Source organism: Miniopterus schreibersii (genome assembly GCF_964146895.1).
Source record: "Miniopterus schreibersii genome assembly, chromosome: 9".
Classification (NCBI taxonomy): domain Eukaryota; kingdom Metazoa; phylum Chordata; class Mammalia; order Chiroptera; family Miniopteridae; genus Miniopterus; species Miniopterus schreibersii.
Genome location: NC_138118.1, coordinates 60,700,471 through 60,715,840, shown reverse-complemented (window position 1 = coordinate 60,715,840; position 15,370 = coordinate 60,700,471). Strand labels below are relative to the sequence as shown.

At 37.3% G+C, this 15,370-nt stretch overlaps 1 protein-coding gene across 21 annotated transcripts in view; it reads right to left on the bottom strand.

Moving 5' to 3' along the window:
• PPP1R9A (protein phosphatase 1 regulatory subunit 9A) overlaps positions 1–15,370 on the bottom strand; it is a 229,092-nt gene that overhangs the window by 45,547 nt on the left and 168,175 nt on the right. For all 21 annotated transcript variants that reach the window (XM_081147245.1, XM_081147227.1, XM_081147229.1 and 18 more), the window contains one exon: positions 7,522–7,677. In XM_081147245.1, the coding sequence (XP_081003371.1) occupies positions 7,522–7,677 (156 nt within the window). The remainder of the gene's footprint in view (positions 1–7,521; positions 7,678–15,370) is intronic.

Sequence of the window (15,370 nt, the reverse complement as noted above, 5' to 3'; positions counted from 1 at the left end):
CTATTATTCCTATAACCAGGTCAGACGGCCTTGGGCTTTGGCCTGTTTGTCAGATCTCCAACTGTGGACCCCACTTTCCAGGCAAAGTGGGCAAGGTGGGAGTGAGCCTGAGATACCTCCATTCCATGAAGAAGAGAAAAATCACTCTTCAAAGAAGTGAAGCAGCTTAACAAGGGAAGCACAGCTGGTAAAAGGTTACGTTTTCTTATTCTAGAGCAGTTCTCCTTCCACAGGTTCAATAACCTTTCCAAAGCACAGGTCCAAGGGTTCGCATGTCGCCCCCTGAGATGGCTCATGCAACAGGAGGTCAACAGGATCGGTTAATAGAAACAGCGCGAAAAACCTGTTGGTATTTTTGGGCTTTAAATAATCTAGGATCAGAGAAGAGAACTGAGAAGGGAAGATAGAAGTAATGTTGCAAGTCAGTGCTTTCCCATTTGCCAGACCCATCTCTTTAATCTCTTCTCTTCTCTTTACCATAAATGCCATAGATATCCACCCCAGGACTACAGCACAAGTAAACATATGCATTCCCAGAGAGAGTAGCAGCTCTCATGTAACGTTCTGCAGGTCTACCTGCTGGGTCTAGTTTCTGTTTATTTCTCTCAAGAAGATGAATAGAGAACATGTGCTCATAGCATTGAATCAATATAACCCAACTATAACTGCACAAAAAATGGAGACATCCCTTTGCATTAACATAAATAGTAAGACTGACCTTCTGCACTGTCTTCACTTATCCTGTGGGAGCATGGGAAACATTTTCCTTAAAAAGTGAAAAACATCTTTGCAGGAAAGATTTTGAGAGAACTCTAGTAGTAGAGATTTTACAATCACGTAAGAACAACATTCTCTGTCTTACTTTAGAAGGGAAAAATTATGACTGGTGTTTGTGTAGAACTTTATAAAGTAGTTTCAGTATTGGAATTACAATTTTTATGATTATCTTTGTGATTATTTGAATTCTGCCTTACCCACGACAGTGTAAGCTCCACAAAAGAAGGACTCAGAGCTGTTTTTGCCTTTACTTTGGTGCTATTACATTGAAGCTACGCCATAGTTCTTCATAATTTCTGCTCAAAGCCTTACATATGGTACCTATCTTTACATTAACAAAACTGTTATGCTCAGGGAATAGTTTATGCTCATTAAAAATCATAATCCAATCTGTATGACACCATTAATTGCAGCACGTGTAGCACGGGGTGAGCTACTGCACAAGGTCACCCTTTAGGCAGGGACTCATCCTCCGTGATTAATGATGAAGGTGCTGGGTGTAGGTGACAGCCTGTAATTACAGTCCCTTTTAAAATAAATATCTGTTTACTGCTAGGTAAGTAACATTTTATAGCTTCTCTACATGTTAGTGGAAAGAACACTTTATTTTACTATCTTAATGCATTCATATTATGACTTAACTAAAATAATGCAATTTTTACACTCCATTTTTTCCTCCAGATAAATGTAGAACTGTTTTCACCGGGTGCGAATGCCCATGTCTGCCGAGGAGGAGCGGGGACCAGAAACAGTGGTCAGCAGTTTCTGCTGCAGCCTCTTCCTACTTCCCACTAAACTTCCAGTGAAATTACATTAAAAAAAGAAAAACTCACCACCAGTGGACACTAAAACTAAAAACAACGGTTACTAGAATATGTAAGTGTCATGAAGCTGAATCAGAAAAACCAATCCAAGCTTGACTCCGAGGATGGGGAAATGCTGTCCTCACTGCTCGAGATCTCACGTCCGTCCATCAGCACGCTGGGCAACCTCTACTGTCTTTCCCAGGAACCGTCCTCAGACCAGGTCCTCTACCTCCCTCAGTGTTCCACAGCCATCAGAGGGCAACTACTAGCACAGACCAAGAATGCAGGAAGGTGGCTGACAGTGCCACGTTGGACGCTTTTAGCTGCAGACCCCAAAGCAGAGCAATATAGACCCGGGGGGTCATGGTAGATGCTTTGAGAGCAGAGAACAATCGTTTTTCTTTTCTCTTTAACTGAGAAAACTAAGAGGTGAGAGTTAGAAATCTCTCACCTTAGTACAGAGAATGGCACTAGCTTGCAGACTGCCAGAAAACAGCAACCGGGCTGGAAGCTAGGCACGCAGATATGTCCTCGTACAGGCCTAGAAATGCCGGTCATCATCCCAAAAGGGGATAACTGCCAACTAACAGCAAATACAAAAAAGCTTTTGTCTCATTTCAAAATAAATAAAGCAGAAAAGGGCATCTGGATACCTTCAGAGGGAGGTAAAGAGAATCATCTTGGAAACTCAAGTAAACCTATGAAAATGATCTATTCCATAAGTAAACAAATATTTTCAGGTACATATGATTTGAACACCAGGATGAAGGGAATGTGAAGCAGCATGAGGAATAAATGGTGGGGAGTCAGGAAACTAAAAATACAGTAAGAGAAGTCGGTCATGTTACAGGTGCTCGAGAACATCAATCATTTGATGTCAAAAGCGTATTTAATGCTACTGAAAATGGAATCATTGATATGAGAGGACACATTTGAGAACAGTCTCAGACACAGAAACAATAGAAAATGAAATAAAATGTGAAAAAGATAATAATGACACTGTTTCTAGAAAAAGACGCAAAAACAGAAAAAGTAACAAAGACTGAAAAAATATTCATGAACTAGAACAAAAACAAGATACAAACAAAACCAGAAACAGATTAGAAGAAAAAAAATCAATGAAAGGAGGCCTACTTCAAGAAGTTGTGATAAAAATTTTAAAGTACAGGCTAAAATAATACAAGCATCCATTAGGCTTTTCCTTTACAACACACAATGCTAAACTAACCTCAAACAATGGAGCTTGTCCTACTACATTTTCAGGAAACCCAAATACTAAACCCAGCTAACGATTACCTCTGTCATGATAATTAGAATGTCCCATTCTCAGTATGGGAAACTCATGAAAACTATACCCTCCATGAGTACTTAATACATTAAGATGTACTCTGAGAAGTAAGAAAAGATCTAGAACTTAAGAATTAACTAGGAAATTCTGGTATAAAGGGAAGAATACGTGAAACTGAGTAAGTTGAGAGTGTATCTGTTGTTCATATTTTATAAAGCTAACTGAAAACATAAGTTTTTTTTAAAACAGTGACAATTAAATTTTAACCACAACCTTGTCTTAGAAACCAAGACTATCGAAAACCTCTATATGGAATATTCAAATGTATTGTTTTGTTCGTAATTTTGAAAATTGTAGAAATAGAGAATACTTTTTAAAAACCTGAAGAGAATCCTTGGTAAAAAACCAATAAACATAAAAAAAGTAAAACATAAAATGAGATGAGCTCAATTAGACCTTGAATAATTAAACAATAAATTTAATTAAACAATAAATTTATAACAATAGATGTAAATTGCTAGCTTTTCTTAGACTCCAAGACAGTATTTTTAAAATTTACAATAAAACAAAGTGCTGACATTAGGTTTATGTTAAAAGTAGGTTCACACATATACACTAGTGTAGTGTGTTTATCCAGAAACTATAAACAAAAGTAGCAGATTACTAACATCAGACAAGAATACTTAAAAATCTTCAAGGCAGCCCTGGCTGGGTGGCTCGGTTGGCTGGAGCATCACCATCCCATACACCGTAAGGTTGTGATTCCCAGTCAGGGCACGTATTTAGGTTGCAGGTTCGATCCCTGGTCAGGGAGCATATGGGAGACAGCCAATCGATGTTTCTCTCTCATAGAGTGTTTCTCTCTTTGTTTCTCTCAAATCAATAAAAACATATCCTCGGGTGAGGATTAAAAAGAAACCTTTTAAGTCATATTTTATGTGCTTTTAATGTAACATTGAAATAGACCATCAAAGCTGTTTGAGGTGTGATTTTACTAAATGGCTCTGTTTTCCAAGTTAAATAGGAAAAATTAATAAGGATAGAGAAGGTATAAAACACATACTATCACTTTTGTCACAAATATCCATATTAGTCTATAATAAAAACATTACCTTAAAAAATCAAAACATGTAAAAACAATATTATCTGACCACAATGTTAAAAAAACATTAAATTAATGCAAAAACTTACAAATTAAAAACGTTTTCCTCGATTATTCAAGTCAAAGAGAAAATGAAAATGGTAAAAATGAAAAATATAGACTATTTGCAAAATAATGACAAGAAGAATGTACATTTTAAACTAAAATAAAAGATGTGGTCAAAGGCCTAATGAGAGAGAGATTCATAGTTTTAAGTGTTTTTGTATTTAAACAATAAGGTATTACAATAAACTAAGTGTATATTGCAAGAAGTTAGAATAAAAGAAATTAAACATTCCTAAGGATAACAGGATGCTGGAATTAATTTAAAAAATAATAAATTAAGTAGGGGAAAACATCCAGTTTAGTACAATATAGCAAACTAACAAAAGGTATGTATTACCTCTCCTGAATTCAACTTTGGAGATGCCAAAAGTGAAAAAAAGGAACACTGATGGGCTTCAGGGTCTCATTCATCAATTAACAAAAAGCTTGTGAGAAACTCTAAAGCACAGAACACAGATGTTTCGGGGGAAAATGGAGCAGGAAAATGTCAGCAACCAGGAATGGGAGTCAACAATCAAATCTTTCTCAGGTGACCCAGGTAAGCCTGCATCTGGAGGTAAATCAGGGATAATTTATTCTGTCACCCTGAAGTTTGGATATCTTGGCTACTAACTTAATCTTCCGCTCCATGTGGTAAGGTAGCAGCACTAGAACAATGGTGAATTAACATCAGGGCAGTACTGAAATCCCATTAAAGCTGGAAAGAAGTATAGGTGAGTAGGAACTACTTATTTTGTAAAAGGCATACATATAAATATATTTAACTAAAATTCTGGAAATACAAAAAAAATTGGAGAGAAAAAAAATTGGTAGATGAAAGTATGCTATGGCTATTATTTTGTTAAATGGTAATGACATAGCTATTGCTCGCTTCTGTATTGCTAGGAGAAAATAACAAGGCTAAGTAAGAGTTACTTGGGGGAAATCTCTAGAAAAATAGAATAAAATATTTAACTTTCACGTAGCAGATGAAAACTTTATGTATCTAATGACAAGTAGGTAAAAAGATTAAAAAATAAAACAAGAAGCATAGAAATTGTAAAATATGAAATAATTCAGATTTAAGTTCTAATATTAAAGAGATTAAAGTAAATATAAATGGGTTAAACTCACCAATTAACTGACAAAGACTCCCACTGTAGTAAAAAGGTAAGATTTAGGAATAGGTTGGCTAAAGAAAAAAGATTGGGATAAAAAGATACAGAATGACTAAAAACAAAAAAATATAGAAAACAGATGCTGTGAAACAAATATGAAGCAAAAGAAAAGCAGTGTTAAATTTTTACTATCAGATAAAACAGAATTTGGGGGTAAAATGCATCATAAGGTACAACAGAGGTGCTACAATAAATCATGAAGTAACAATCCTGAACATACATGCACATAACAACAAAGATTTAAAATATATGACTATAATTGATAGATTAAAAAAAACTGTAGCTTTTGATTTAACATATGCTTTTAAGAATTATTTGATAAGACAAACTGCAAGCTATGTTATAGAAAAATGTGTGTTTGTATTGTCAATCTTATATAAATGAAAAATATATATAAATTTCATACCCAAACAGAATATGAGTGCTTTTAGCATACACAAGGAATATTTAAATAAACCTGCTTATGAAAAGCTACAAAAGTTTGGAAAATTCTAAACAGCCATCATATGGAATATCTTTTCTGACCAGTGAGTGATGAAATTAGAACCCAATAACCAAAGAATAGCAAAATAAAGTTCCATATGTCTAGAAAGTAAAGTATTTCACTAAAAAATTTTTGTTAAAGAGGAAATCCCAAGACAAAATAGATCTAAGTGACAATGGCATTCTAAATGTAAAAAGTTGTGATGTGTAGCTAAAACAATATTCAGAAAAAAATATAGCTTCACATATATTTACAGATGCAAGAGTTATCAAAAATAAATGTAGTAAGCACAGCTGAATAATACCAAGAAAGGATGACAAATAAATATATTGGTAGGAAATAGTAAGATAAGCATTTTTTAATTTAAAAAGAGGAAGTAGGAATGTAAAAATAATATTACAGACAAAATTCTAGAAAAAAACAACTACAACCTGAAAATATTCAAATAAAGAAAATAAAAAATAAAAAAGGGTAATTACAGATATTAAAGATTTCAATACTTTAAAATTATATTATAAACATATGTTAATAAATATGAATGCCTAGGAAATACATTGAGAAGAGTATTCTTGAGAAACGCAAATTATCAAAATTGGCCCAAGAAAAACTTGAATAGAATAATAGCTATTATAAAAGGTATTTACAATCTTCCTCCACAAAGGCATTGATGGTTTCATAGTTGAGTAATGACAAACTTTCAGGGAACAGTAATTTCTACCTTATGAAAGTTATTAAGTCTCCCTTATTAAAGTCTACATCAAGGTCAGCAACCATTTTCTGTAAAAGATCAGAAAGCAAGTAACTTAGGATTTTCAGACCACGTGGTCTCTGTACCACTACTCAACTTTGCTGTCGTTGCAAGAAAGAGCTACAAACAATAAATAAATGGATGTCCATGGCTGTGTTTGAATAAAACGTTACAAAAAAAGGCAGTGGGTTAGATCTGGCCGATGGGTTGCAGTCTACTGACCCCTGGTCTAGACCATGCAGTTGTCCACACAATGGTGAACACTTCAAATAATATTTACAGAGCACAGAGTCCTTGGCTCAATTCAGAAAATGAAGGATATAACTTTCCATATACTACTTCTGCTGTTTAGACTTTAGCTTCCATAAAAGAATGCGGGCCCTACTTCCAGCTCACTTATCTACCAAATAGTAGGGGCCATACTCACCTGGCAACATGAAAGAGTTATATTATAGGCTTTTGCCAGGGTATATATACTACCTTGACTTGACTTCGTCAAAGTTGGATTGAGAGTTACAACACTCACGGAAGATTTCTTAAAGAACAAGGTCCATCCACTTTTCTAGATAATCTTTATTTTTGGGCCCAATCAGAGCCATGGAGAAACAGGTACCTAGACTGCACTTGTTCCTTCCACTCAGCCACTTCCTGCAGAACTTTATTTCTCCACAGTGCTCTTTGGTTTGACGATATCAGTTAATCTAGAAGGTCCCGAGACAGGCATTGCATAAGGGAATTCTGAGCTTTGTGATCACTATACTATAGTGTACTTCACTGTACTGAGACATTCACATCTAATTTAGAACTAGGAATACGTGTAAATTATCTGAAAAACCCATGTATTTGGCCGCAAGGACTCTGTGAACTATATAAATGGAAACGGTCCAACCTGAGTAATAGTAATAGGTGGAAGAGAAATGGGCACTCTCAACACATAAACACATCTCTGTATCAACAAGAAAAGCCATTCTGGTTGCAACTTTTCAAACAAATATATGTACTTAATAATGAAATGGACAGGTGTAGAAAAATATTTTGAGGATCAGCAGCTTACCTCTTTGAACTTGTGACTGAGCTTGGTTGTGTCCAGGTCTGAAGGGGAAAACATGTCCTCATTCTCAGGCAGTTCAAAGACTTCAATGGCCATGTCACCGCCAGGGAGGGCAGGTCCTGCCTCATCTTCTTCTTCATCTGTGGCATATTCTCCTGTCTGAAAGGAAGGGGATTTCAGAAGTCTAGCTGTCCTTGCCCCAGATAGAGATGGGTTATTTGAAAGTATTTTATAAAAGAGAAATAAAACATCACCAAATGGTAAAAGTGTAAGTAGGTTTGTAAGTCAAGCATGCCTCATGCAGCCCATGTTACAAACAAATGTTAGTTCAAAGACTCAATGTGACGTGTCTATGCCACGTGTAAGCGCATTTCTGGAAAGCTAACAGCATCAGCAGCATCTTTAGTAAAGCCACAAGAGTTGTTTTCAACCTAAGTATTGGATGGTTTTATTGAATAAAATTATGTCGCAAAGGGAAATAATTCCTTTAAATTCTCACCACCTGATACTAGAAACAGGGAAGAAGGGGAGAGCAAAGATTTGCAGAGTTGGAAGGGACCTTAATTAAGCCCTTCAAAAGTTTAGTAGATGAATTCACCTAGGCTTTAGAATTCAATCAGGTCTGTTTCATATATTTAACTAATGTGATTAACTAGTGACCTAAAGGATAATACACAGGTTTTTAAATTTACAGCCCACACAAAACATAAGTGTATTGTTTTGCCTGCAGAGTACTCTGATAAATCTTAGTATTTTGTGAATGTTAAAAATTTTTTTACATAATATTCTATATTTCCAGTTCTTCTTGAGAAAGCCAGTGATCTGGCAACACAGGCAGACTGGGACATGGTAACAGCTGGGCAGTCAGCAGCAGTTGCCCTTTTAAGCTGGGTCACACTTTCTAATATGACGTCTATAACTCCATATTGTTCTATGCTGTTAGCACCCCTCCTTCACAACACCGCAGGCTCCTGAAGGTATCCGAGTTCATGACCCCTGGAATAAATGTTCCTCCTCACTACTGACCTCCTTAACATTATTAGAAGGCAGCTCTGCTCCTGGCAACATCAGGCTGTGAGACGCTAATTCAAAATAACTGTTTGAAATCTATATCCTATGATATAACTTAAAGATAAATCACTGATTCACAGGGTTGATAAAGTTCATTTACGTCACCTCTGTTCCTTCAGGTAGTTCTATCAAATACATAAAACAGATAGGAATTCATACTGCCTTTAAAAAACTTTCATAAACAGTGTACTGAATGACCTATTCCTTTGATTAAATAGGATTAGTGTCTGATGGCTGTTTTTCTTGTTTTTTTGTTTGTTCTGTACTATGTTCTTGCTAGGGCTGAAACTCTATTTCTTTTACTATGTTTGCATATGAAGGAAATCTGGTCATTAACCTCAATATAATAATTCCTCAGGTCTGGAAGGCCATTATTACATTGCGATTCTGACATCTATCTCCTTTTTAAGTAAAACAATTCCAGTTTTCTCATTCTCTGCGACTGTCTTTGAACTAGTTGGTTCTAGATAGCTTCCACTTGTTGCTCTAATTAGATCCTACAAATCTTAAAAGAACTCTAATTCTAGATTTGATATGTTTTCCTGTGATATTCTGTAAATTAGTTCATCTCCAATTTATATATACATTTAGAACCAACAGGTACTTTGTAAATCCAGCTGATGTTAATCAGTAGGAATGTAGCAGGGCTGGTCCGTACACAATCTCAAGATACCTTGCTGAGAGTTTTGATTTAGAGAGAAAACCCTTGTTTTTAACCCTATAACCAGCAACACAGCCACATTTTATTATGCAGGCCTAAACCAGGTATGTAAAATTTACTCCTGTATCATCCATTTGATGAATATCATGAATGACTCAATAAAACCTTAAGCTAAATTTAAAGTCGGACAACAGTGTGGCACATTTCAAACATAAGAGTTGAAATGTACAATTGGATATTCCTTTGCCAGAGTGAAAATACGTTCCTCTTCACTATGGGCAAGGTAAAAAGTATAAATACTCAACCCCTATGTGTCCAGGATGGGGCCTGACACATAACGGGATCTCAACAAATATTTTTAAAAGAATAAACCCAAGAATGCCAATTGCACTTACTTGGTGATATCTATAACCCCCTTAAGAGGTTTGCAGTAATGTCAAGAACATGCTCTGCAAAGCCACTTGTTAAGAAGAGAGCATTTTGTCGATTTACTTTTTAACACTCCTTGTACTGAATAAGGGGATTAGGGTATATGCAATATATGCCATTCTTACCTCCAAACATAGTTCTGGCTTTGATATGCACTTTAGTTATCAAAATTATCTTCATAAATGTAAGTTCCTAAGAAGCCTTCCTCTTGATTCTCTTATTTTTTGACTTTGCCAGTTTTCTTTCCATCTCAATATCCAAATTACCTGCAATTCTACTAAAATTCTTTTTATTTTTCATTTCATCTTTTCCCCTACTGTTTCTCTCTCTAATTAGTCTTTTAAGCATGTTGAGAACAAGCTATGTCTTTTACTGTCTTGATTATATTCATTACTTATTAGAGACTCTGGACAGGGTGTTTAAAAGCTTATGTCACCGCTCTCTCTCGCTGATCATTCACCATTCCCATCCTGAACAGGCTTCAGAATAAAGGCCGCATTTACTACAGAGCCTCGCAGACACCTAGAAGTTAAGGAGTTACATCTAGTAGACTAAGAATAATATGTTCTTCTGATTCTTTTTTCTTTATGGAAAATGAACATTACTTTTGTGGTTAATCTGCAAGTAAAATAAATTACATAGAATGATGTGTCACAGAATGTCATAAACCTCAAAATTAGATGGGACTGAATGTGACACAGAGGATGAAGGACAATGCTATAAAAAAATGCAACTGTTACAACAAAGTATTTCCACTGGTATCCAGTTCCTTGTCTTTGTTTCTGGCCAGATTCAACATCTTTCGTAAACAGAGACTCTTGAAAGATCTTTGTCCCAACCTGCAAATCCACTTTAAATGAGGCTAGCACAGTTCTTCGTGCAAGGAGTGACAGGCAGTAAACGTTCCTTTCCACCTCCTTCCCTGCCTTGAACAATTATTTCGTAACTTACTGCGTGCCCAACACTGTACATTTCCTAAAAACTCTATGATGTAGGTATTGCCATGCCATCTTAATTTGAAGAAGCTCAGACTCAGAGACTTTACCCAAGTCAGACAATGTGTCATGTTCTTGAAGCTACATCTAACATATTCCAAAGCCCATGCTCTTTTTCCTGTGCTATGCTGCCTATAGTCGACACTAGCTAAAGCTTTGCAGATAAAAAAACAGAAATACATTCCTTCCATATTTCCCAGCCAAAGCCCTGGTGCATAATCCTGTTGTGCTGAGATTCCCCTTCCACATCTTTGAAGGTTATCATTCAATTCACTTTGAAGACTTGAAGGGTGTCTCTAGTGAGCTCCAAAGTTCTTAGCCTCTTCTTTTCTCTCATAACATGCTCACCGTGGGCACGTGCATAGAAATCTCCTTCAAAAGATTTGGCTTATGGGTGGGTTGACTGATGTTCCATGCACTCTTTCTTATACAAACCAGAACCATAGCATAGTCTGCAGAATTACTGCAGTGTCTTAAAATGAATGAAAATGATACTTGCAAGGCAAAAGGAGTGCAACATTTTTCTAGGTGTCCATAGTTTGTATCTCTTACATTTCCTTCTCACATCTAATTTTCGTGAGCTACCAGTCTTGACTGAATCTTCCCTAGGCATTTTATCTCATTTTCAGACACCACTTCCTTTATGTTCATATTACATCACAGCATTTAATATTTTATTAAAAGACACAATAACAATAAGTACAGCTGTTCTGTCTCTTAGTAAGCACATAACTTTTGACTGGTGAGAGCGGAAGCATGTAGATGTACTAGCGCCTTGAACACTCAGGAGGGCTGTAGATCTCAGCCGAGGTTGTACAGAGGAACAAACAGTATTTGTCATATTGGTGAGTTGGTTGAGTGGAGACAATTAAAGAATCTTGGTTGTGATGTCTCCTGGCTCTGTGATAACAAGGATGTTATGAGATTAGATTAGATGGCGCCTGCAAAGTGTTTAACACAAAGTCTGGCACATTAGGTAGGTGCTCAAAATAAGCAATTGCGGCTTTGCTGCTTCTGGTACTAACACTGTAACAGCAACATGCTAACGCTTCTCCAGCTCTATCTTATAACCAGACATTTGCTAATCAGCTTTGGCCTCATCAACAGAATGTCTTAGACGACCTCACCACTTGAATCTTTTATAAGCGAACTGGTCATTTCTTAAGTAAAATGTCTCCATTCCTTAAACTTGCTCCTCTGTTTATATTCCCAGTTTTGGAATAGGCACCAACTTCTATCCCAGGCCAGGCCTCTGTTCTCTTCATGTAATTGGATCTCCTCCTGCCCCCAAATCAGAAATGAATGCCCATCTATTTAGCACATCCTATGAAGCTGCAGCCTTAAGAGTCTTTTAATTCAACCCTTTATGTTTCTGCTAATGCCTTAGATCGCTCATAAAACCTGGCTGTTTGAGAGTGCCAGGTAGGGTTATATCTGCGATCCCAGTGTGGCCAGCACATTGCTTGGTATATAGAAAGCACTGAAGAAGTGTTTGCTGAATAAATTAATACAGTCTTAGCCACATCTGCACAGCACAGCAGAGCCTAATTTTCTTGTTAATTCTCAGCTTTCAAGTAAGAAATATAGCAAAGCACAGCTGTAGCTGGAGCCTAAATGACCCTCTGGGGGATGTTCTCTTGTTGTTAGGCTCAACCATTAGCAGTAATTTTGCTGTAGTAATGTTTGCTCTGGTAAATTCAGGGAAACTAAATGGTGCTAATCATAAAAATAGCCTTAATTACGCAGTTTGTGTTGGAATTTGTTTACTGGTCTTGAATTTGGTTATGTATATTTTCAGACTCAGTTCTGTGAATGAATACAAGAGAGTTGCTTTTTATCTAGAGAAAAAAAGACCTCAAACTAACACTTTAATGTTTAAAATTCCCAAATCTGCGCCAACCATCCAGATGGCTTTCAGCACAGTATCCCCTTCTCAGCAAAGGCCTCTCTATTTGCTGTCAGTTGACTTCTGTGTGCCCTAGTTTTGTAATGTGAGGCCACTTAGTCTCTTTAAACGTCATTTGCTCATCTACAAAGTGGGAATGACAACAGCTTCTCCCTAAGTTTGGTGGGAGAATTTCCAGTAGTGATAAATTCAAAGTACTCATCACAGTGCCTAGTACTACATGAGCAGACAGCTTTATGATTCCGGTTATGTTCCCTATCCCTGGTCTCTTCAATACAATGACACAGAGCAGAACAACAAAAAATAGCATGGGCTTTGGGGTTGGAGGGACTGGGGCCCCAAAAGAGAAAGAACAATGTCACAGCTGCATGACAGCGGGCAAGTCCTTTAGCTGGTATCTACTGCACTCTCCTCTTCTATAAAATGGTGCAAAAAATACCAGTCTCACCGGGGTATTGATAGGATCCAAAGAAATAATCTATGTAAAACATCCCACATGATCCCTGGCCCTTTTCTCCTCTCACTTATCAAGTCACTCAAAAAATTCTTGTCAATCTTTGTTTTCAGAATGTTTTCAGATATTTCACTCTCTTCTTACTGTCTAGTCACCAAATCAAAAAACATCTGAAAATCTGTATCTAGGCTATTGAGATGGCCTTCTGTGTTCCCTGCCTTCAGGTGCTCAGCTCCTCAGGTCATTGGTAATACAGCTGACAAATTATTCTTCCTAAAATTTCTGACCAGACAGAGTTAAGATTTTCCCATAAAATCTTTTGTAACAACTCGAACTCATCTTTCCCTTCTTAAAATTTTCAAGCAATTGTGGGAGACCATTCATAAAGTAGCATTTGATTTTATAATATTTTGAAGCCTTAGTCCCCCCGCCCCTTCCTTTTAGAAAATATGCTACTCAGAGGGACTCAATTTCCCAGCATGGCAGGCAGGCTCTGAAATGACCCCTAAGGATCCCTTCTTCCTAGGCAGTCATGCTCTTGTACAGGCCTTTCCCCTTGAAGGTAGACTGGACCTAGAGACTCTTCTAACAGCCAGAATACAATGAATTGATGGGATGTCGCTTCTGAGACAAGTTTACAGAAAGGCTGGTGTGACTTGCATCTCTTTTGTCCTCTTGCTCTGAAGAAACAAGCTGCCATGTTGTGCCTGGCCCTACAGAAAGGCCCACATCAAAAGGAACAGATGTTTCTGGCCAACAGCAGGCAAGGACCTGAAGTCAGCCAACAGTTCACATGAGGGAGCTTGGAAGTGGCTCTTCTGTGTTCTGCCAACAGCTGTGAGCGAGCCTGGAAGTGGATCTTCCCCCAGCTGAGCATTTAGATGACTGCATCTCTGGCTGACACCTTATTTACATCCTTGGGAGAGATCCTGAGTCAGAGGCATCCAACTAAGCTGACCCATAGATACTGTCATGTATAAATATTACTTATTTTAAGTTGCTAAGTTTTGGTGGTGATTTGTTATACAGCAATAGAAAAGGGGATGTAATAAGTACAGAAAAATGGGAAAGTGCCTTTGGAAACAGGCAATGAGTCAAGGCTGGGAAGTTTTTGAAGGGTATGTTAAGCCTAAGTTGCCTTGAACAGACTGTAAATGGAAATCTGGAAGGGGATCCTTGTTGTGTAGTGGCAGAAAGCTTGGCAACATTCTCATTCTATAAGGAGAAAATAGGAAAGGTGCCTAGCGACCTGAGTGATTCTAAAATTAAGAAAAGGATTCCAAACAGAGTTCAAACCCAGGGTACTGTGAGAACATGGTCTAAAAATGAAGCAGAAGGTGTGAGTGTAAAATCTTTTGTTAAGAATTGTGAGCTTAGGAAACTCAAATTTTTTATAATGGGTGGTATGCATATCTGTCACCTGCCCTAAAGAGAGACACTGTATTTTCCAAGGCTGTTTACTAGACAAACATCATTAAAAATTTAATCTGATAACAAAGGCCATCAGTATCTCTGCTCCAAGACATGCAGAGAAGTGAGAGACCCAGGGGGAGATTATCTCCAAACAATGTCCACCCTCGTTTCTACACCATCTTGGCTTCTGGTGAATTTTTCCATGAGTATGATATTCCCTCAGCTGCACTGATCAGTGTGACCAAGAATGGCTGGACCAAATCCATTCCATATTTTGCAGTGTATAATTAAGGGTACTATTAAAAGATCTCTAAGCAGCAGAATGAGTCTAACTTGCAGTACTTAGATCAGCCATATTCCCCAAGGCTTCCAGATCCTATTGGCTAAACAAATACCATAAACCATCAGGGTCTACCTTAGAAATCAAGGTGGCTTTCTCCTCAAGTTTCTTTATTGACCTTTCCACTTGGCCTAAGGTATTATTTCAGACATGGCAGGATGTATCAGTGATTGCACAGACTTGGCGTTGGCCATTAAGAATAAAATCCAGGGTTCAGGGCAATTGTATCATCTGTAACAACCTTGGCCAGTGAGTTGAGGTTGACCCAAATGCCTTCTAGGATTGAGGTGGTGTCACTGATCACATCACCTAAAGTCAGTCAAATTTTGTACCACTTTATCTAATTAAATGAGTCCTGTCCTAAGTCAGAACAACTGCAGGCAGAATGCCTATCCTTCAAGAAAGCAACCCTGAGTAACCAAGAATAGAATCATTTCAGAGGGATCTCTGGATCATCTGAGTGCTACATGATCTAAAGATGATGTTTCTTTAAAAACACAAAGGTCTCTTATGACACCCCTAAGGTGCAGCTACATGAATAGCCCAAAGAATTTGATCAATTGCCACAATTTGTTTCCAGAGT